The 23,490-nt window shown below is 40.3% G+C and overlaps 1 protein-coding gene and 1 pseudogene across 3 annotated transcripts; both read left to right on the top strand.

Moving 5' to 3' along the window:
• The first annotated feature begins 794 nt into the window (after positions 1 to 794).
• On the top strand, positions 795 to 22,199 carry IFIT2 (interferon induced protein with tetratricopeptide repeats 2). Of its 3 annotated transcripts, none has more exons than XM_033131350.1 (4): positions 795 to 913; positions 14,847 to 14,974; positions 15,898 to 16,002; positions 19,843 to 22,199. In XM_033131350.1, exons 3-4 carry the CDS (start codon positions 15,998 to 16,000, stop codon positions 21,242 to 21,244), a joined length of 1,407 nt encoding a protein of 468 aa, XP_032987241.1. In that variant the 5' UTR covers positions 795 to 913; positions 14,847 to 14,974; positions 15,898 to 15,997; the 3' UTR covers positions 21,245 to 22,199. The 3 variants fall into 3 exon arrangements, with proteins under 3 accessions (XP_032987241.1, XP_032987240.1, XP_032987239.1); XM_033131349.1 differs by having other exon boundaries at positions 15,830 to 16,002; XM_033131348.1 differs by lacking the exons at positions 795 to 913; positions 14,847 to 14,974 and having other exon boundaries at positions 15,783 to 16,002.
• LOC117035853 (interferon-induced protein with tetratricopeptide repeats 2-like) lies at positions 9,813 to 10,532 on the top strand (annotated as a pseudogene).
• Positions 22,200 to 23,490: the final 1,291 nt, after the last annotated feature.

Here is a 23,490-nt window from a genome sequence, read left to right as displayed (position 1 = left end):
CATTGTATATTATATACACTACATTTTCTTTATCATTTATTCATTCGTCAATGGATAGTCTTGGCTATTGTAAATAATACTACAATGAACATGGGAGTGCAGATATCTCTTCAACATAATGATTTCCTTTCCTTCAGATGCATACCCAGAAGAAGAATGGCTGGATCATCCAGTAGTTTCATTTTTAAGTTTTTGAGGAAACTCCATATTGTTTCCTGTAATGGCTGTACCAATTTACATTCCCACCAACAGTGATAAGTGAACCCATGTAGTTTAGATCCAGAAAGTCCTTGCTCTTACACCCCACAGCTAAACAAGTGATGTTCTAGAGTCAGTCAGACCTCGACTTGCCTCCTTGGGCATGTTGCCTAAGCTGTCCGAATCTTCTCTTATTCCTGTGGCAAATGGCCATGTCTTACATGGGTGTCAAATGGAACAAATTAGGCGAGTCCTATAAAGCCCTGAGCAAAGATTCTCAATCCATATTAGTTAGTGGTGTTACTGGTGACAGCTGCTCTCTTGAAGCCACACAAATCCAGGGGTCATTTAGATTTCTAGTTCTTTATCTGCTACATTTCTGGTCCTCCCGCTGGTAAATTTTCCTCTACCTTGAACTTCCTGACACAGCCTTCCTCTAAAATAATTTCATTCCAGTTGAGTTCCTAACCAGAAAGATCAAAATTCTTCTTGCTAGAGTCTCCTTTGCCCCCAGCAGGAAACCATGGTAGTTGAAAGTTGGCTGTGCTTGCCAGAATAAATTTCCGTGCCATATTTGCAAATACACACAAAGGTTACCCTTCATCAAGCACCGGTGCTTCTTGTCCTCAGGCATCAGCAGATAGCTCAGGCAGATTCTGAGCAGCAAACCAGCCTTTGCAGGTCAGCTGGGCAGCACTCTGCTGACAACGAGGAGGTAAAGGCTTTCTTTTCTTGTATTGATCCCTTGAAATTGTGCCTAGTGTCTTGGCAAATCTCAAGGCAGATTTTTTTTTTTTTTTTAAGGGCTAGAATGCAGCATCTGCTTAAATATTTAACAAACCTTAATCCAAATAACAATTGTTTCTGCATTTTATATTCTGTAGCATTTCCAGACTCACACAGTCTCTCCCTAATGGAAGCTTTTCGAAGCTCTATCCAGGAAGTGAGCAGAGGCGGGAGTGGGAAGGAAGGGGTGCAGGCGGCTCTGGGGATGGGGAGGGGCAAATTTATTTCATTTTTGTGGCAGGCAAATTTTCATCAGTTAAGGAGGCAAACCAGGAAGAAATGTTCTTATGGGCTTTTATTTTTCTGTCTTTCATTTGAAAGGAAAGTCAGGAGCTTGGGTTATTTAATTATAATTTTCAAAGGAAGCCTACATCTTTGTCAGAGCTCAGCATTGGCTGTCCTGGTAAAGGATGGGCTGGATTTAACTAATTCTTACCCCAAGTAGCACAGTCAGGCATTAAACCAAAATCTACATCTGCAAGGTCCCCTAAAGCCTCCGTAGAAGCTGGGCTTGATCCATCCTGGTGCCCACTGTCCCTTTTCTGTTTTGTTTTTAATCCTCCACGATCTTTCAACAAACATACAACAACAACAAAACTTAAAATTATGAAGGACTGTTTTCAGGATAAAAATACTATCAGCATACTTAAAAACTTCGGTAAATACCAACTAATATAAAGGGAAAATTCGTATCATCTATTAGGTAACCAACCAGAAATAAATTCAACATTTGATATACATGTACTTTATGAAACAGATTTTGGAGAAACAAATTTTTTTCAAAGTCGAGGGTATATGTTACATATAGTTTCATCTTATCTTTTCCCTTAACATTATATTGTGAGAACTTTCCCATGTCATTAAAATTTTTCAATATTATGAGTGTTGAAGGCTTCATAATAATGTTGCAAAGTATGGCTGTATCATGATTTCTTTACCTTCTTTCTTTCCTTTTGTTCTTTCTTCCCTCTCTCCTCTCTCCCCCTACGAAATCCTTCTTTCTTTCCTCTCTCATTTTCTTTTTCCTTCCCTTCTTTGTTCCTTCCTTTTCTTTCTCCCTTGCTTCCCTTCTGATGTCTTCTTTTATATTTTAATCAAATTTATACATTCACACCACTTAAATAGTTAACGCAATCTACAAAGTTGGAGAAATAGCGGTTCCCCACCACCATCCTACCTTATTTCCCACTCCCCAGAGGTAACCATTTGTAATTCTGTTAGTGCCTAATATGTTATTTATTGCCATGTACTTAAATAATATGCGTATAGGAAAATTCTTGAGTTTTTAAAAAATGTAGACATTATCTTTTGACTTTCTACTATAGAACTCCCTCCAACACACACACACACACACACACACACACACACATCTTCTCTCCCACATCCTCCCATCCCAATATCATTTGTAACTTTGGTTAGATTACTATTCAGAATTTAAATAGCACATAAATGTTATTTGCAACTGAGCCATGTTCTGTTCTACAATGACTTTCTTTGCCTGTGATTTGTCTCATTTTCTCTGAAGTTAAAGGAAACAAATAAACAAAAAAGTGGTTCTGTTCTTTGTTTCTTTTCTTAGGTTTCTAAGTACTTACCTCTCTCTCATCCCCAAATCCTCCTCTAGTTGAATAAATCTCTACTGCATTTTTTTAGACATTAGGTAAGCTGTCATTTTCACATGTGATTTCTGTGGAAATCACTCACAGGACATTTTACCTTCTGCTGTCTGCACCTGTGGCTCTTTAAGCCTGTTGCAAAGTAGCAATATTTCCCTTCCCCTTATCCAGTGTTCTCCTTTCACCTCCCTCTTGTAGGAGACCTTCTCTTGCACTGGATGCTGTGTTTCCTAAATCGTGTTTCTTTATTTACCTGGGTTTACTCCAACTTTTGATGGGGAATCTCCTCTCAGCTTCCTGAGGAACAAACAGTGCATGTAAAGAAATTTTTTCACTTACATGTATAAAAGTGTCTTTATTCTTTCCCCCCACTTAAATAACTATTTGGCTATATTTAGAATTCTAAGTTAGAAATTTTTTTCCTATAGTATTTTGATAGCATTTCTTCATTACCTTCTAAGTTTTAGTACTGTTGTTGAACAGTCCAATAATATTTGGATTCTTATTTTTTAATATAAATACTCCCCCCCCCCAACTTGTCACTTTGTCACCAGTGTTATAAAAGTCATACCATCATGTACTTGGTAAAAGTTTATTTTTATCCATTTGGAAATGTTTAGCTTTCAGCACAGGGACATTTTATTGGATTTTTCTTGAATAATTTTTATTTCTTTCATTTTCTTTGTCCTCTCTAGAGCTCTTATTATTCCGATGTTGGTCCTCATAGACTGATCCTCTAATTTTTATATTTTATATGCCCTATTTATCCTGTCTTTATCTGTTTGTTTTACTATTTGAAAGATTTTTTTCTATTTTTTTCTAATTTTTCTTCCAATCTTTCTTTCCAATTCATTTCTTGAATTATTGCTTTAATTTCCAAAAGTTCTTCCAAGTTTTTTAAAGCTTCATTTTTTTTCATAGAGGTTGTTTCAATTTTACAGATGCAATATCTTTTCCAATATCTCAACTTATTGATGATAGTTTATTTGTTGTTGTGTTGTTGTTGTTTTAATTCTTCTTCTTCCTTCAAGTCAATTTTACCATTTGCTTGTTTTGGCTGATGTCCTCCATGTTAGAGCCTTTTCGAAATGTCTGGGGATACTTGGATGCCAGCTTAGAACTAATACTGAAACACAAAAAAGCTGGCCTGAAGCTTGGAGCACAGGTGTGGGGCTTGATGACTGGGATTCCTTATAAGGTGATCTCACTGCACCATTTTATTGGGGAGCCCTTGATGTTTGTATCTTTAAGCTTTTTCTCTTGGACTTCTGTGATTCCCTCCGTAACTGTCCTCATTTCTTACCTGGAGGGAATAAACCTGGCTACAGTATTTTTGGAGCTGAGTTAAAAGAAGATGTGGTCTCAAAATTCAATCTGTAACACTTATTTAACCCTTGTATTTTTAGTGTAGTGTCTCAGACTTCAACTGTGCCTATAATCCCCAATCAAGGCACCTCTATTTTTATCCTTTTTATAGAATAAGCCTACAATCTTCTGCCTAGATTAGGAAGTGGGAATTGCAGGGACCACAGGCAGAGTCTATAGGTACAGCTTCTTCTTAAACTATTAATTAATTCTCTTAGCTCCAGTTTACACACACACACACACACACACACACACACACACACACACACACTTATACAGCCCCTCCGTGCCACTAATTCCTGAGCCTTTTGGGAATTCTGCATTATAAATTGGGTTGATTCTTGGATTTCCCCCACTGCTGACAGATATAGTTTCCTCAGGTTTAGTACAGCATAAGGAATTACCACTTGTCTAGCTCTTTCAGAGTTTCCAAGATTCTGTTGCCTTTGCATTCTCTATTCTCTTTTCCTAATGGATTTAAGCCTTCACAAACTGTCATTTTAGTAGGATTTAAGGAGAGCGCTAAAACAGACTCAGGTTTTCAATTGATAGTCCCATAATACCTTTAAATTTTTTTATGAACCATCATCTAGTTTGTTTAAATTGTTTTTTTTTTTTTAAAGATTTTATTGGGGAAGGGGAACAGGACTTTATTGGGGAACAGTGTGGACTTCCAGGCCTTTTTTCCAAGTCAAGTTGTTGTCCTTTCAATCTTAGTTGTGGAGGGCACAGCTCAGCTCCAGGTCCAGTTGCCGTTTTCTAGTTGCTTGGGGCACAGCCCACCATCCCTTGCGGGAGTCGAGGAATCGAACTGGCAACCTTGTGGTTGAGAGCCCACTGGCCCATGTGGGAATCAAACTGGCAGCCTTCGGAGTTAGGAGCATGGAGCTCTAACCGCCTGAGCCACTGGGCCGGCCCCAGTTTGTTTAAATTTTTAAGCCATTGTAACTAATCCTGCAATTAACATCCATTGTTCATAAACCCTTATATCAGTCAGAGAAGCAGAAGCAGTGGGATATAGATAGATAGATGATAGATAGATAGATAGATAGATAGATAGATAGATAGATAGATAGATAGGAATTATATATATAACATGGATATATATACATATATATTGCTTTAATGCAAGGAATTGGCCTATCTGGTTGTGAGGGCTAGCTAGGCAAGTCCAAATCCAAGTCCAAATAGGGCAAGTTGTCAAGAAAGACAGGCTGGAACTCGGGGGCATGTGCATCAGCTGCTGTCACAGGCAGAATTTCCTCATTAGGGAAGCCTCAGCTCTGTCTTAAAGCCTTTCAACTGAAAGTCTTATTGAACCAGGCCCACCCAGATTATCTCAGATAGACAAGAGAGGGGAGAAGTTACAGGAACCAAAATAAGAGTTGTAAACTGACAGCGGGGCCAACTGACAGCAACTGTGGACTTCAATAGAAGGAAGTTCTGCAAAGTGGTCGTCCAGAAGTGAATATTTGAGGACACTGCTCCCTCTCTCTGATCTCTTGTTACGTCTCCTTTTGGCCAAATCCACTGGGAAGCCAAGAGACGGTAGATCTCACTGATGTCTATAAAGGTTGGTGGAGAAGGATGGAGGTTGGATCTGAAGGGCAAATGGAAACCATCTAGTACTGATTCCATGAACTTATGACACAAACATTACTTGATTTTCATACATACATGCTCAAAAGCAAAATCTTAGGGAAAGAGAAACACAAAGGTAAATAAAAATGAAACATATTGCTAGAATTTTGGTGTTTATTTTCCCTAAGAAGGAAACTTATCAAACCACCCTCATCTAGCACTGCCAAATCTTCAGCCTGCCTAAATCTGTGCCCTCAGCCTCACTTCCCTTCTATGATTTTGGAAGAATTATCCCTACTGTTAAGAAATGAAAAAACAAATGAAGTATCACAATTTAGTTCTCCTTCACATCCCATGTCACTTACTCAAACACTTCTTTCCAGCAATTATCAGCTCTTTTGTGTCACCCCTACTGAATCACTCCCATTAGCATATAAACATTCACTACTATCACCCAGTTTCAGAAATGATCTCCCCTCAGCTGTCTCCAGCTGTACCCTCCCAAGTTTCTCTGTTCAGTGAAACTTCCTAGAATTGTCTCTTCATTTCTCGTTTTCTCTTCAATTCATTCCAACTAAGCATTTGCCTCCGTCACTCTTGACACCCATCTCTTAACAAGGTAACCAATGATTAACATGTTGCCAAATCCAGTGGTTACTTTTCTTTCCTAATTTGTGCCCTTCCCTTTCTGTCCTAACTTTTGCCCTAACTTTTGTCTTTTCCCAAAAACTAACTTCACCACTTCCTCTTTGAAACTTTTTTTTCCCTTCCTGATTCATCAGAAGGGCAGCACCACTTCTGATTTTCTTTTTTCTTCACTGGCCACTCCTTCTTAGCTTCTTCTGCTGCTTCTCATCCTCCATCTAATTTCTGAATGTCGCTGTACTCCAAGGCTCTGTCTGGGCATGCCCTCTCTTTTATAGCTACCATACGAACACTCTTTCGATAGGTAATGACACTCAGACAGAAGGCTTTCAGAACTACCTAGATGCTGAAGATGTCTAGATTTATCACTCCAGCCTTGACCTCTGAATTCTAGACTCATATATCCAATTATTGTCTTTACATCTCCCCTTGGATATTCAATAGGCACCTCATTTTAGCAATTTGAAAACAGATTCATTACTCTTGGTTACTCCAATAAATCTACTTCTCCTTCATTGTTATCTTCTTCATGTCAATAAGTGTTACCATGATTAATCCAGTTGTTCAAGCCAAAAATTTACTATAATCCTAATTTCTCTCTTTACCTTATATCCCAGATCCAATCATCTGCAAATCGTGTTGATTGTACCTTCAAAAATATGCCCTAAATGTGTTCACTTCTCTCGATATCTTCTGCTATCATACTAGTCCTAGCCTATATCACTCCTTGCCTGGACCTCAGCAATAGCTCCCTAACTGGTCTAGCAATTTCCACACTTGACTTCCATTGTCCATACACCAGCCAGAATGATCTTTTCAAATATACATAGAATCAAGTCACTCCTCTGCTTAAACTCTCCCCCAATACACACCCCATCTATTGGCTTCATATGTCACTTAGAACAACATCCAGGCCTCCTTATTCCATATGACAGGTTCCCATGTGATCTGGTCCCTATCTATTTCTCTAACTTACCTCATATAACTCTCCCTCTTGCATTAGCCATATTAGCCTTCTTTGTTTCTTAAATACGCCAAGTTCATTTCTGCCTCAGAGCCTTTGCAGTTGCTTTTCTATATGCCTGGAAAGGTTGCCCCCACCCCCCAGGTCTTTGAATACCTAGTTTTTTCTTGTCATTTAGTTTGCAGCTTAAATGTTTCCTCATCAGAGAGTATTTTTCAAACTATTCTACCTACAGTAACTCTAGCCCACCCCCTACCCCCAATCACATACCCAGGCAACTCCTGACCAATACTCTTGGTTTTAATTTCATCAGAACAGCAGTAATCATGACTGGATAGTGTCATACAAGGGTATTTTCTTGGATGGTCCCACATTTGTAGTTTATTGCTGTCTTCTCCCACTAGAATGCGAGCTGAGATATAGCAAGGACTTGTCTGTGTTCTTCATTGCTGTATTACTAGTACATAAAATGGTACCTGGCCCAATATCTGTTGAACAAATGAATGATAGAGATATAGCTAGCTACATAAATTCGCTTATTTGTTCAACAAACATTTGTGGATACATATGTGTGTGTGTGTGTGTGTGTGTGTGTGTGTGTGTACACACATTCATATGTGTGTGTACTTGCATTTCAAATATTTGTTTAACAAGTGATTACGGTTAGTATTTAAGAGTGTAAGCTTTGAAGCTAGACTGCCTCGGTTGAAATTTTATCTCTGCCAGTCTATATGACCCTGAACAAGTTACTTAATGCCCCATCTGCAAATTGGGGATAATAATAGCTCCTGCCATGTAGGGTTGTCGTGAGGATTATGTGAGTTAATACAAGTAAAACCCCTAGAACAGTGCCTGGCATGTGATTAGTACTCAGTATGTGTTACCTCTTGTTTTTGTTATCATTATCTATCTTGTTTCCCAAGGTTCTATTATATTCTGCATAGGATAGAACACATGATAGCCTGCATTTGTCTTAGTGATAGAGCTTGAACATTCCCTCATACCAAGTAACATGTCTCTGCATGTTTCATAAACATCCTTGAAACGCACACCTGCTACTTGGTGAGGAGACAACATACTGTGTACCTCCAGGAGGTAAAAAAAAAATTCAAAATATTATACAACTTAGATTCAAGTATAACATTGAAAATAAAAATCATTATTTGGGCATAGAGTGAATCTGCGAGCATTCCTCTTTACTTATAAATGTGGTCATCGCCCTTGGGGATGGTTACTTGCCGAAAGCAAATGCTTCTCTCTCACCCTTTTCCTCTTTCCTTCCCCTCTTCCTGACCCTGTGTGGACATGTGTTTGTCTTCCATTCTCACTCTCTCTCCCCCTTTTGCCCCCTAACTGATATGCATTAATTTAGAAAGAGTGGTGGGAAAAACTAACTATTCAGTCAAATCTAGGAACGAATCTAATCTGGGTAGACAGGAATGGTCTGTTGCACATAGGTTGGCCTGACCAGGACTGCTGAGCTTATTTGCAGCCAAAATTCTTCAGGATGAGTGCCAGCTCTCTTTATTAGTACAAGAATTTATCCTTCCCCCTGTCTGATTAATCAGGTGATATCCTCACACCACACCACCTCCTCCTAGGCAACTTGAAACAGCATGCAGAAGAGGCCACAAGACTCATGGCTTACATTACTAGTACTTGAGGATGACTAAAGGACTGTAAGTTTGCTTATCTTTACGTCTATATGTTTAACCTCTTCTCAGAAATGGTCAGGTGGCTGTGCTCCAAACAGTTACTTTATATGTCTGCTCACTCACATACCAAAAGGTTCTCTTTTCTTCCCCTATAGTCAAATCACCAAACATACTTTACCATAACTGAAATGCCATTTTACCTGGAATTTATATGATGAAGAAAGTTTCTTAGAGGATTTAGAAGATAGAGTGTGTGATTGGGTGGAGTTTCTAAACACAGCATTCAAAGCAATCATGTGCAATCTGTTTGCCTATGGTACACACCTCAGAGGCCAGAATGAGATGGCTCTGGAATACTTACAGTGAGCAAAGGAGTTTATCCTGCATGAGCAGGCCCACCAAAGCAAAATCCAAAGTCTGCTCACCCGAGGAAACTACATCTACTATCACATGGGCAGACTTCAGGAAGCACAGGCTTACATTGAAAAGGTGGAAAATCCGGCCAGCCTGGTGGCTCAGGTGGTTGGAGTTCTGTGCTCCTAACTCCGAAGGCTGCCGGCTCAATTCCCACATGGGCCACTGGGCTCTCAACCACAAGGCTGCTGGTTCCACTCCTCGACTCCCGCAAGGGATGGTGGGCTCTGCCCCCTGCAACTAACAACAACAACTGGACCTGAAGCTGAGCTGCACCCTCCACAACTACGATCGAAAGGACAACAACTTGACTTGGAAAAAATCCTGGAAGTACACACTGTTCCCCAATACAGTCCTGTACCCCTTCCCCAGTAAAAAATCTTTAGAAAAATAAAAAAGAAAAGGTGGGAAATCTTAGCAAGAAGTTTGGGGCCAGCCCGGTGGCTCAGGTGGTTGGAGCGCTGTGCTCCTAACACTGAGGTCGCCGGTTCGATTCCCGCGTGGGCCTGTGAGCTGCGCCCTCTACAGCTAAGATTGTGAACAACAGCTCTCCCTGGAGGTGGGCTGCTGTGAGCAGCTGGAGTTGGCATGAGCTGCGCTGGGCTTCTGAGTGCTGCCCGGTGGGCTACCAGCAACCGATGGCCTCAGGCTCATAATACCAACATGGGTCAGGGAGCTGTGTCCTACACAATTAGACGGAGAAACAATGGCTTGAACCAGAGTGAGGGGGAGAAGAAAGAGGGGGGAAGAAGTTTGCGAGCTCCTACAGAGTTTAATGCCCCCCAACTGACTGTGAAGAAGGGTGGGCACTTTTAAAATGGGGAGAAAATTATTATGAGTAGGCTAACAAGTGTTTTTGAGAAGGCTCTGGAAAAGAAACCCACCAACTCAGAGTTCTCCCTAGGACTGGCAATCACACTCTATCGTCTGGGTGATAAAGCACCAAGAGAGACCACCATTCGCCTTGCGAGGTGGGCCACCCAGCCAGCTGAATCCTGACAACCAGTAGATTAATGTTCTCTTGGCTCTGACTCTTCAAAAGATCAAGAAGAAAGCAGAAGGAAGCAAGCTAGGGAAGACGCCTTGAAGAAAACACCATGTCCAACCGATGTACTCTGCAGTGCAGCCAAATATTACCGCCCTAAAGGTACTCTGGACAGAGCTATAGAATTACTTTAAAAAGCTTTAGAATCCATGACAAACAACATCTACCAACATCTCCAGATTAGATGCTGCTACAGAGCAAAAAAATACAGAGGTCAAGAAAGTGTTCAACTAATGAGGACAAAGAAGAGCTACAGGAAATGATGGAAAACGCTGTGGATCATTTTAAGAAAGTTGTTGAGTTGAATATACACCTGCACAGTTCTTAACTGCCTCTATCCCATAATGGGCCAGTATGATGAGGCAGAATAGTACTTCCAGAAAGAATTCAGTAAGGACCTCACCCCAGTGGAGAGACAAGCGCTCCATGTGAAGTATGGCAACTTTCAGCAGTACCAGAGGATGTGCAATGACACTGCCATCCACCATTAGCCAGAGGGCTTGAACATCAATGGGACATTGAATGAGAAGGAAAAGCTGATCATAAACCTAAGAAGAATCACCAATAAATGACGTTCTGAAAATGCCTCAGACACTGTGGTTTGGCAACTCTCTAGATTCATTCGTGAACTGAATAGAAAACAGCAACCAACAGCTGACAGTTCTGAGAGAAGTCCGGGATTCCTGTTGGATAATCCAGGCACAGACCCTAGCAGATGAATCCCTTCTGGCTCCCTGGCTAAGAAGGGAAGTAAGGAAATGGTAGAGGGTGCAGGAGGGGCCCACCACTCAGAAGAGGAGAAGGCCCTACAGAGAGTCTATAAGCAGGCCTCTGGGCTTCAGAGAGAGGAGACGGAGAGCAAGAGAGAAGTGTAGAAGGCCTGGTTTGGTGCTCATGAAGGGGAGGGAAATGGGGAGACAGATAAGCCACAACTCAGAGGAGCTGGGCCAGATGGCTGGGCTTTTCATTTTTCTGTCTCTTTTTCCAAAAATTCTCTCATAGAGATCTGGAAATTCAGAATCACTTCTCCTCTGTCATACAGATATTTTGAGCAAAAGCTCCTTTGAGTGAAAGCACTTGCTTTGGGACTACGTGATGCTGGTTTCTCAGTTTGCATAATCCACATTCCCTGACTCTCCCCCAGGGCCTTGCCCATGGCCTGGCACACAATAGACGCTCAGTATTTGTTGAGCGAATATAACATCTCTGACCCCTGTCCTCTTTCCCCGCTCATTACACTCCAAAATGAATTCCATGTAAGTCAAAGTTTTAAATGTTTAAAAATAAAAATTATAAAATTACTACAAGAATCCTTGAGAGAATCTGTTTTTAATCATGGTCTCTGAAAGTTGTACATATGAAAAGAAACACAAAAGGCATACAATATTAAGTTCAACTACATTGAAAACATACTGCATAGAAGAGATACATTTAGAAAGTCCAAAGGTAAATGACAAACTTAAAAATACTATTTCAACACGATATTGGATAAAGATTAATTTCCTTAATGCTGAAATAGTTCCTGTTAATAACAAAAAATAAACTCAGTGGAATGATAGGCAAATGTCAGGAACAGAGAAACAAGGGAAATGGATTTTAAACATATGAAATGATGGTCGATGTCACTCATTGCGAGCAAACAAAGCTAACCAACACTACAAGAAAGACTATCTCTGGTCAACAAACACTCCTAGGAGTGTACTAATAAGGATGTAAGAAAACAGGTTCTATCATGCACTGCTGTTGAGATTATAAATTGTATAGCTGGAGAGAATGTGTTTGACAACTACTGAGTGTACATGAATCTTTGCGCTAGAGATTTCACTCTTCTTAATTTATCCTGTATTTGCATATGCATGCAGAGACACACACAGGAATATTCATGAAGCTTTGTTTATAATAACAAAGGACTGAAAACAAATGTCCCCCATTAGGGGACGCATTAATTCAATTTCAGTATTTCATACATGGAATAGCATGCAGCTATTGTAAAAACAAAACAGAACAAAACAAAAACCTAAGGCAGTTTTAAGTGTAAAAATATAGCATACTATCTCGGAGATATATTTAAAAGTTTAAAAACATACAGAAGAGTGTGTAGAGCATGCTAACATCTTCCAAAGGAAGGAAGGAAGGGCAGGAGGGAGAAAGAAAAAAGAAATATCACAATATCATATCACAAATACACACAGAATATTTGGAGAAGATAATACCCTCTGGAGTAGCCTCCGGACAGGGAACTGCACATAACTGACCAGTCTCTATTTCCAGGTCTTTCCCCATGCCTTAAGCTCTACCACCACCCACCTGCTCACTATCTGCTCCCCAAACATTCACAAAATGTCCTCCTACTCTTTTCACTGATCCATAATTGTATCCGTCAAAACTGATTTTTGAAAATTTCACCTCCTCCTGGAAGTTTCCTCTAACCACTCTCCTTTCTCTGTTAGGGAAGTTACTTTTCATACAACAACCTTTTCTTGGACTCCCAATAAATGTCAAGTAATGTGATACATGAGAGTGTACCAAGATAGAAGGTATACATCTTTTAACAGTTCACACTACAATATTGTGCTTCTGTTGACAACATACACACACACACACCCTTCAGTTGTCTCATTTCCCAATAATAGATTCCTCCATTCCGTGTGCTTTGCAGTTTTGAAGGACTTTTCTCTGTGTCATTAGACGTATATAAGTTTAAACTTGCAATCAGTTTAGAAACTCCAGAAAGGCAGGGGCCGGAGTTATTGTTTCATAGTGATACTTACCTTCTCTGACGTGGAGGGGCAAATTTAGCCTATATTATGTGGCTTTGCATGAGTTTGGGGGTCTCTGCCTGTAGTCCTTTAGTAAGCACAAAAGGAGTCTAAACGAAGGTGCAAAGTCTGGTTGGAAACCATGAAGTACCCTAGTAGCTTTGCTTTCAGAGACCTGGTGAAATGGCTGATGAGAGAGGTGGAAATGTTCCTACCGCTAATTTAAAAAAAAGAAAAAGTCAGGAATTCATATACATGCAGAAAACACTTAATCCACACATATCCTCTGACTACCTTTGCTGTCTCGGTACCTTTATGTTGCCTTTTTCATCTCTCTTTTACCTACCAATGCTTCTATGATCACGTATATTTAAAACTCTTTTTTATTCTCAGAATGAAACATTGACAAATATTTGAGGCATTCTTTGAGGGCATTAATGTTTTGAATAAATGCTTTCCTAAAGGACACTATTAACAAAGGTTCTATATGAACGTAGGAGTCTCTGGGACCACCAATGGCAGAGGAGATGAGATTAAGAGAGTAAATGTAAAAAAGCACTTTCCAGAGGATGGAGCCAGGGATATGGAAACAGTGGCAAGATAGTTCCCATCAGTAAGAAGAATCAGGGTCTAACTAAGAAACTTCCACCATTGCCTGGGTAGAAGATCTTCAGTGTGCCCAGCCAGAGAATTTCATCATTGCTACAGATGCGTGAGCTCTGAGATTCCTCCATGTTTCTTTTTTCAATGGAAGTGTTTATTATGGTCATTATGCCCACCCTTACATGTACACATGAGTTATCTAATCTTACCTAGTCCTTTAGTTTAGTTTTCTTTCTTTTCTTTTCTTTTTAACCACCCGACCACTGCTAGAAACTGCTGATTCACTTGGTCTAGAGGGGAGCCAGAGATTTTATATTTCTAGCAAGTTCCCAAGTGATGCTGATACTGCTGGTGGTTTATGACATGTGAGAATCAGTACATTTATACCACTTTTATACCATAATGCAGCCCCTTAAGATGGAATTCCTCATTCTGGGAATAGCAAACAAGGACTCTCTTAGTCTAGGCTGAGACGGGCTCTCTTCGGCCGATACTAGGACACAGACCCATAAATGTTTGTAATAACCTGAGTGGTGAGAACCCTCACTGTTTCCTTTTTCTTAGAATAGAAATATTGCCAGAAGAGAGTTGGTTTTCCTTTCCAGTTTCTATTTTGCAATCACACTGTGTATTCTCACACTACCCCAGCTGCTAGATAAGCTGATTCTCCCATTGTGGTAGCATTATACACAGGCACATGCAGATTTCTAAAGAGTGAATCAATACCTCTAGGTGCTTCAAAACACAGTGAATATGTCTTTTTTCTGTGCTTCTCCCCAACTAGTACCTGTATTAATAAGACTGAAACACTTCTGTCCAATAGTTTTCTTGAATGCAAATTCTAAAAAGTAAAACCCACAGTGTTCCTAGTTTCCTATTTCAGCATTTCTTGCACATTTAACACACATTTCTAGAAATACATAATAGAACTTGTAAATAGAATTAGAATTTGTAACTCTTGACTGAGACTTAAAAGTAAGGATTTCCAACTGGGATAGGCTTAGCTGTGTATCCTAGTAAAAAAGTAGAGGATTGTCAAGAAGCATAGCTTCCACCCTGCCCTGGGAAGAAAAATCCACAATAAATAATGATTTCTCCAACACTGAATAACCTGCCTTAGAAATCTCAGTTTCACTGGAGCATATGTTTCACCTGTGCTCTGTGTAATTTCTTGTCCTCAAAGATACCTGGTGCTAATACCTTTCTCCCCCTTAGGTCTACGCACATTGTAATCTTTTTGTGATGAAGGGTATGAATAAGGAAAAAGCAAAGAAAATACACTTTCTCTGTCACAACAAACTACTACGGCTGCCAATTGTGGTGTGCAGGTGCTGAATACCAAGGTAACCCACAGGGATCTAAAATGTTCTGGAGCTCAGGGAAACCAAGAATGTGTAGAGATGTTAGGAATTGTTTGGCTTAAATTAGTGATCGTGACAGACCATAGAATATCAGAGGAGCTAAAGCTCTGGAAAAGGCAAACATTAAAAGTTTCCCTTCTGATCTCTTTGGTCAACGATTTTAGTTATCTATTAGAATAAAAACTAACATTTACTTAGTGTGTGCCAGGCATTATTCTAAAAACATTTCATGTATTCACCCGTTTGATCCTCACAACACCACTGTAAGTTGATAGACTGTTATCCCCATTTCACAGGAGAAGATACTAAAACATGGAGACATTCAATAATTTCCATGGTTACAGCGTGTAAACGCAGCCCGGTTTCCAATCCAGAGAGACTGACATCCGAGCCCACGGTTCTCGTCATGTATTCATTCATTTATGCACCAGCTACTTTTTGAATGCCTGACAGGTGCCAGCTATTATTGTAGGAACTGGAGACTGAGCAGTGAATGAAACAGATGAAAAACCTCTGCCTTGTGCAGGTCACATAACTGTTCCTCACGATAGACTCTGAGTCATATTGGTGATTAAGGATAGGCAGTGTGAGGATGGGTTATCATTGCAATAATGAGGCGCGGTGCTTGGGAAATGCATCCTTCTCCAAGTTCTTCTCTCTTGGTAAGCCAGCTAATCTAGGATATCAGTACAATGCACCAAGTGAAGCTTCTTCTGACTCACTGCCTAGGAGGGTGAAGGGTGGGAGGAGGCAAAGGGCTTGGCTCTTACTCAACATCCATTTCCTCTTAGAGCCCGGCCTGTTTCACTTTCCAGTTTCAATTTTATTTCTTTAAAGTCAGTTGCCGGGAAGCAAAGCAAAGGAACCAGGTGATGCTTCCACCGGGGTTATGCTTCCATATATAGGTCTCTTTCACCTTTGTTTGAGTCAGAGGAGGAAGGTTTCTGAAGAGCACAGTAGCCTGAACTACAGCCATTCAGAAGAGCTGAGAAGCACACAGTAACCATGAGGTAAGCATTCTCTGATCGTGTTGAAACTGTCCAATCAATTGTGTTGTGAAATGCAAACCCTGAGCACCCTAAACGGCAAGTTCCAGAAATGCTTTGCTTTAGTGTTTATAACTTTTACCAGGCATTTATCTCCGTAGGCTGCCTATTTGTTATACCAATCCTGGCCTCTTTACTCGTAAATTATTTTCTGCCTCACACCCATCAGTCTTCCTAAGAGCTTGTCACTGGGTAAGCTGAGAGCTGAGTTCAGAAAGGAGTGTCACAAGAAGGAAGTGGGCTGAGAGAGATTTAATCAGGCAGGTGCTTCATTTTAAAGGTGGGTCCAGAGGAATTGCTCCTGGAGACTGCTTCTCTTTTGTTTCTTATTTGAAAGGACTATGTGAGGGGCTTTTAATAAGATTCTCATTTAACAAAAGATCTCTTTTGAGCAGATATTATTTAAAATGTACTCAGGGTCCAACCCATGTTAAGGTGGACTTTACTTTTAATGTGCTTGTAATTCATCTCAGATTTGTATTAGGACTGGTAAAATGTAGTCATTCATTTAACAGAAATACAGTTTTGCCCCAAAATTCTGATTGGCTAGAGTTATTAAGAGTTAGATTCTGATTGGTTAGAGTTATTAGAGCTAGGAGGCTATCTGAAGTATGAATGGGAGACAGAGGGCTTGGAGAAAATAGTTCCCACCTCTGAAACCCTCTCACACCCCGGAAACGTAAGATTGCCCTGGGGAGAAAGTGTTAGCTCACTGGGTAGGAAGGGAGCTATTTTCTCCAATCTGAGGATGGGGTGACCAGACTGGATGTTTAAGCCTCAGCCTTGGGAGCTCCAGGATCCAGGGACATTGGCCCCAGTACTAACTTCCTAGAGGACACATTGCCCTCCTTCTCTAAGTTTCCTGATCTCTCTTCTTGAAAAGTATTTTTCCTGCTAGTCCGACTGATAGAAAAAAAAAAAAAGATTTGATGTGTTTCTATAGTAACTCAGAATCTTTAGAAACCTTGGTTCTACTAGTTAGAATTTTAGCATGGTCTTCTCATAGAATCTTTCCCATGATAATACAGACCTGTCAGTCTCGCCTCTTTTTTTTTTTTTTTTTGCTTGTTTAGCTTTAAGCACTGTCACCCCGCATTGCCCCTGTGCTCTAAAGACAGTGATTTGCAAATTTGAGCACACATAAGAACAACCTGGAGAGCTTGTTCAAGACAGATTTCTGGGCTCAACTCCCTACCTCCACCCCAGATTCTGATCTGGTAGTTCTGAGTTGAGGGCCAAGGATGTGCATTTCTAACAGTCTCCTCAGAGGTGCTGGGACTGCTCTCAGACGCTGTGGGGGCAGCATGAGCTCTGAACCCTGTGAGCAGTGTCATTGTGGCTTTCACCGAGAACAGAAGCAGGGCAAAAAGAAAAAATCGTTGTTGTGTAAACAGTTAGAACTTCTAGAGGCATCAGGAGTATAAGTCTCACAAGTCTGAGTCCAGGAAGCAAGTATCTGGGATGAGCTTCTGATTTACCAGTGGAAATAAAATTCATAATCACACAGTGAAATTGGATGCCTTTTGAATGGCTGATCAAAGGGATTTCGCATAAGTATGTATATCAAATGTCTCTCCTGTAAATGCACAACTGACTACATGTTTTATATGTTGGAGATAGTTTCAACTGTATTTACTCTCTCTGTTTCTTCTGTAAAATGAGAAAGGAGCTAAAGAGCTCATGTGCTTAAGGAAATCTTCCCGTGACCTCCCTGAGAAGGAAGACAGATTACACCAGACATGAATTTTTCAAGAGGAGGCTGCTGTCATTACAATACAGATAGCAAGCCAGGCAGTCTCCTGCCGGTCTCCTCTCCTACATGTCACATCAAGTCTCAGACAACCGGGATCTTCACCAAGACCTGCCGAGAGCTTTGAAAGGACATAGTGTCCTTCCTTGAGTGGCAACTCCTACCCATTTTCCTTCCTAATTTTGTTTATTCTACTCGGGATAGTTACGTTTCCATTTGTTTCAAATAGCAGAAATAAACAGGAACTGATTTAAAATTCCTATAATGACTCACAGGACTATAGCAATCCCAGGAGGACTAGCACAGGACACTGGGGAGCTTGGGGGACTGAGACTCTGTGTCTTCTCCCAGTGCATCTGAGTCATTCTCTCTGCAGCACATAATAACGAATACAGTCGGTCGCCATCAGACACCCAGCACGCACAGCTCTCTTCTTAACTTGTGAAAACTGCCTCTGGCTCCCTTACACCCTCTCAGTTCCATTTCCACTTCCATTTGAGTTTGAGTACCCAGCCACGGTCCAATCAATTTGGGGGTCGAGGAGGTGGAAGAGGGGTCTGAAAAGTAAAAGGTAGGGAGCAGGAAGAAAATGGGACATATAATCTTCCATTTGGACAAATACTTCAAAAGTGATCCTTGCCACATTATATGACTTCCCAGATATCTATCGGTTGTCTATGTCAGAATTCATAATATTTAGAATATCAGCTCCTGATAAAAGGGCTAATTACTATATACCATGAAAAAATTTAAGTGAGAAAAAGCTACATTTCAGAGACTAAAATATATAGGCAATGTAGAAAAACAATTTTGGGCTATTGATGATTTTTAATCTACTTATCTTCAATGTTATTCATGATAGGGTTTTTGTTTATTTGTCTGTTTGCTGCTTCTCTTTGGTTGGTTTTGCTTGCCTGTTTGTTTGTTTTGATGCCCAACACCAAAGGGAATGGAAAATCTTTCCAGAAGAGTTGCAAGGACACCGTAAGTGAGAAAGAGCATTTTCCATAAGAAAAGATGCTAGCTATCTCGTGAGCCTCCTCCTGTAGCCACACATCTAACCTCCTGTTATTAAAGAAAACCACAGGAGAGTAAAAATGAAATTTCAAAAGAAAATTAAAGCAACAAATGCAAAATTATTAATAAATCAACTCAATGAGACATATTAAGAAATCACCAGTCTGTGGGGGTTGGGGTTAAGGGAGTGATTATATTTACTCCAAAACAAAAGTTTAAGAGATTGTTAACACATATAATAATAACCAAGTTAAGAGGCTGAATAATATAAAAGTAGGAGTAATGAGTAAAAATTAAGGATAACTAAAAATAAGATTTAAATGTTCAAATGGAAAAGTTCGAAAATATAAGAATATAGAATGTCAAAATAATAAAAAGGACAAGACAAAACTAACTTGATAAAAAGGTTTGGATTAACAAAGAAAATCAACTAAGGATATATAAAAAGCTGAAATAATTAGAGAGGAAATGAAACATAATACACATAAAAAAAGAGAAATTAAGGAGAAGTAAGGAATTAAAAATAAAAGCAATAAAATGGACTTGACTATGAGAGGGGTAACAAAGACATTAAAATCAAGATGGCAAAACATTAAAAGAAGAAAAATTTACAAGGTTAAAATTTTCAAAATACAAAGGTAAATGCTCGGTAGGAAAAAGATACAAAAAGCGATTAAATAGCCTTACTTCTTAAAAAATACTGACATCTTCTGCTGAAATCAGTTCCCACAGATTTGGCCTCTGCAGAGGCCCTCACAAAGAGAAAGCCGAGGGCCAGCGTTCCCTAAGAAAAACTGCCTTACTTAGGTTAAATGTGCCTCCAACTTCTTCCTTCTCTATAATTCTTCTGCTTTCCACAGTCACCTGATCACTACTTCCCTATGCATTTAACACATGCCAAAATACAGAAAGAAAATAAAAAAGGAAGTATTGTTCTTTTTTGATTGAGGTACATACCCTTTCTGAGGAGAAGAATTTCTCACCAGGTGAATCTGTGCTATGTCTCAAAATGTCCATCCTTCTTCTTTTTCCTACAGTGAGACCACGAAGAACTCCTTGGAGAACAGCCTATGGCGACTGAAATGCCATTTCACCTGGAACTTATTAGAGGGAGAAAATTCCTTGGATGATTTTGAAGATAGAGTGTGTAACCAGACCGTGTTTCAGAGCAGCAGATTCAAAGCCACCATGTACAACTTGTTGGCCTACATAAAACACCACAGAGGCCAAAACGAGGCAGCCCTGGAATGCTTACGGCAAGCTGAAGCCGTAATCCAGCGAAAGCACGCTGACCAAGCAGAAATCCGAAGTGTGGTCACCTGGGGAAACTACGCCTGGGTCTACTATCACATGGGCAGACTCTCAGAAGCTCAGGTTTATGTAGACAAGGTGAAACACGTGTGTGAGAAGTTTTCCAGCCCTTATAGAATTGAGAGTCCTGAGATAGATTGTGAGGAAGGGTGGGCACAACTGAAGTGTGGAAGAAAGAACACTGAAAGGGCGAAGGTGTGTTTTGAGAAGTGTCTGGAGAAGAACCCGAAGAACCCAGAATTCATTTCGGGACTGGCGATCTCAAGCTACCGTCTGGATAAACGGCCACCACCTCAGAATCCCATTGATGTCCTGCAGCAAGCCATTCAGCTGAATCCTGACGATCCTGACAACCAGTATGTTAAAGTGCTCCTGGCTCTGAAGCTGCAGAAGATGAACGAGGAAGGTGAAGGACAGAGGTTAGTCGAAGAAGCTGTGGAGAAAGCCCCGCATGCCACCGATGTACTTCGTGCTGCCGCAATGCTGTATCGAAGACAGAATGACCCGGACAAAGCAATAGACCTGTTTAAAAAGGTTCTAGAATACATGCCAAACAATGCCTACCTGCATTGCCAAATTGGGACAAGTTATAGGGCAAAAGTCCATGAGTATCAGAATGCAGGAGAGAATGGGAAAAGAGAGGAGTTGCAGGAACTAATAGGACAAGCTATAAGTCATTTAAAGAGAGCTGATGAGCTCAATGGAAATCTCATCCACATCTGCTCCCATCTGGCCTGCCTCTATGCACAGGTAGGTCAGTATGAAGAAGCAGAATATTACTTCCAAAAAGAATTAAGCAAAGAGCTTTCGCCTGTAGACAAACAAGTGCTCCATCTGCGATATGGCAACTTTCAGTTGTATCAGATGAAGTGTGACAACAAGGCCATCCACCATTTTATGGAGGGTGTGAAAATAAACCAGGAGTCAAAGGAGTCAGAAAAAATGAAAAACAGACTGCATAAAATTGCCAAAACCAGGCTTTCTAAAAATGGAGCAGATCCTGAGGCTTTGCATGTCTTGGCATTTCTTGAGGAGCTGAATGGGAAAAGGCAGCCTGCAGAAGAAACCTCCGAGAGGGGTTTGGACTCTGGATACCTTGTCCCTTCAGCATCTTTAACTGAGGAATGAGGAATCGGGATATGGTGCCCATAGTGTTACTGCTGGAAGAGAGCTGAAACCCCTCTACCAAGTTGGTATCCAAAATATTTAACAACTGCTATGGCATAGGCATGGACTAAGATACTGGTCCACAGTACTGGATCAGGAGTATGGGAGAACTCTTTGGGGCCAAGAGTTAACACTTGAATTGCTCAGGGAGTTCTGGGAGAGGGACTAGATTGGGGGATAGGCCCCATGTCTTGGAAAAAGGGGCTATTTCCCAACTGACCTCTCAGGAGCAGTACACTCTGTGACTTCTCTTAGTCATCCTCCATGGAGTGGTTTGTTTCTATGTTTGCATAAAGCAGATTCCTCACATCTGTAACATGATGGTCCATTTTTGCTGTGTTTTTTCGTCCTTGGAGTCATTTGAGATCCTATACAGGAATGTGCTATGTCCATCCAAAGGCTGGACAACCAAAGCTTAGATAGGGTTGTCTGTCCTCTCTTTCTCACTCTGCCTCCTCTTTCCCCCACTACAGATAATCCTCAATCTAGACTGTCCCACACAACAGGAGTTCAATTGTCCCATTAACTGACGTAGGAACATAGGTTGAAAAAAAGGGAAATATCTCGGACAAGAAATGGAGTCAGGCAATCAATCACAGTACAAGAGTTTTAGGAGGCACGTGGGGAGAATTTGGCTCCACGCTGCTTTCCCTGTAATCGTAATACACGTGAAGAATTAAAAAGGGGGAGTGGGCGGGGATGCTGTACAATATGCTAGAAACGAAAAGAATACATTTCTTTAAAGCTTGTGTGGAAAAATGAATGTCTCACCAGTAGGCATAGGAACAGAATAGTAGTAGGCAAAAGAGAGAGAGGAATGCTGGTTTGTCATTGTAGATTATAATCATATGGAGAAATTTTCACTGTCTTAGCCTCTGTCAGGAAAATTTCTTTACAGAAAGAAAATTTACTTTGTTAAAAAAAAAAAACACACAAAAAAAAAAACTTTGATGAGCCCAGGTTCAAGATGATAGGAAAGAAGCAGAACAAAAGTCTTGGGAAATGACATCAATAATGGAGGGTTCCCCCCATTAGAAATGTATATTAGGTGACATAAAACTTCCTTTAACTCTGAAAATGTTTATGAAAACCCCCAAATTCATACTATGTTTGGGGCAATTGGGATTCTCTAGGTAGATACTGACTAGCCTACCAGGTTGGTGTGACCAAAAACAGTCAGTGGACCCAGCAGGAGGCTACCAGTCAGTCACCCTCTGGCTTGCAAAATGTTTGCCTGTTGGAATTAGTTTAAATATTAGTTTAAATTGAAATAGTGGTTAACTGAGGCTGGTACAGGTGGGGGAATAAAAGAGATGTTGTTTAAGGGTGGAAACTTGCAATTAGTATAATAGATAAAGATATCCTGGAGATCTAATGCACAGTACAGTGGATATAGACAACAATATTGTATTATAATCATCAGCTTTGATAAGACACCAGATCTTAATGATTTCCACCACAAAAAGAAATAATTATATGGCATGAGAGACGTGTTAATTATTAAAAAATGGCAATCCCATTATAATATATAAATGTATGAAATCAACATGTTGTATACCTTAAATTGACACAATGTTATATGTAAAATGTGTTTCAATAAACTTATACATTAACATTTTTATTAAGCAATTAAAACCTCACATAAAATTCAAGGCTTTTTTAATTAAAAAATCCAACTACTGTCACAACGGTTTTCAAGTTATTTTCTGCATTAAAATAGTGTTTTGTGCTCTTGAGACCATCAATGTATGCACAGTATGTATTCCTGAAAAAAGTCACAGATTTAATTAATAAATAACTTAGATGTGATGCAACACAAAGGGATGTTCTTGTTTTTATGAAACTTTGCTGTAACTTCAGTTTTCCAGACTCAGCTGTGGATAAACGAAATGTCACACTGGGTATGAATTGGCTCCAATAACCCAGACTGATCTAACATCATAGCCACTGAATAGAACATTTGTTTTTTTTCTACAGCCTTCTTAAGAGGCCAGGACTTCAGATTACACCCTGACACCCACTGCCATGCACCCGCGTACACACAAATGCCCTGTCCCCACACCAACAGAGGCTGGGCTACGGCCCTTTTCCCTGTTAAATCTTCCATCCACATTCGCTCTCCCCTTTGACCTCCACTATGAGAAATGAGGAAGTGTCCCCAATTCTGTTTTATGCCGCATCCTGGAGGCAGTCAAAACCATGTTGGA

The sequence above is a fragment of the Rhinolophus ferrumequinum genome, chromosome 16, assembly GCF_004115265.2.
Source record: "Rhinolophus ferrumequinum isolate MPI-CBG mRhiFer1 chromosome 16, mRhiFer1_v1.p, whole genome shotgun sequence".
In the NCBI taxonomy this organism is placed as follows: domain Eukaryota; kingdom Metazoa; phylum Chordata; class Mammalia; order Chiroptera; family Rhinolophidae; genus Rhinolophus; species Rhinolophus ferrumequinum.
The sequence above is the reverse complement of the archived record's forward strand: the minus strand, read 5'-3'. Positions and strand labels throughout refer to the sequence as shown.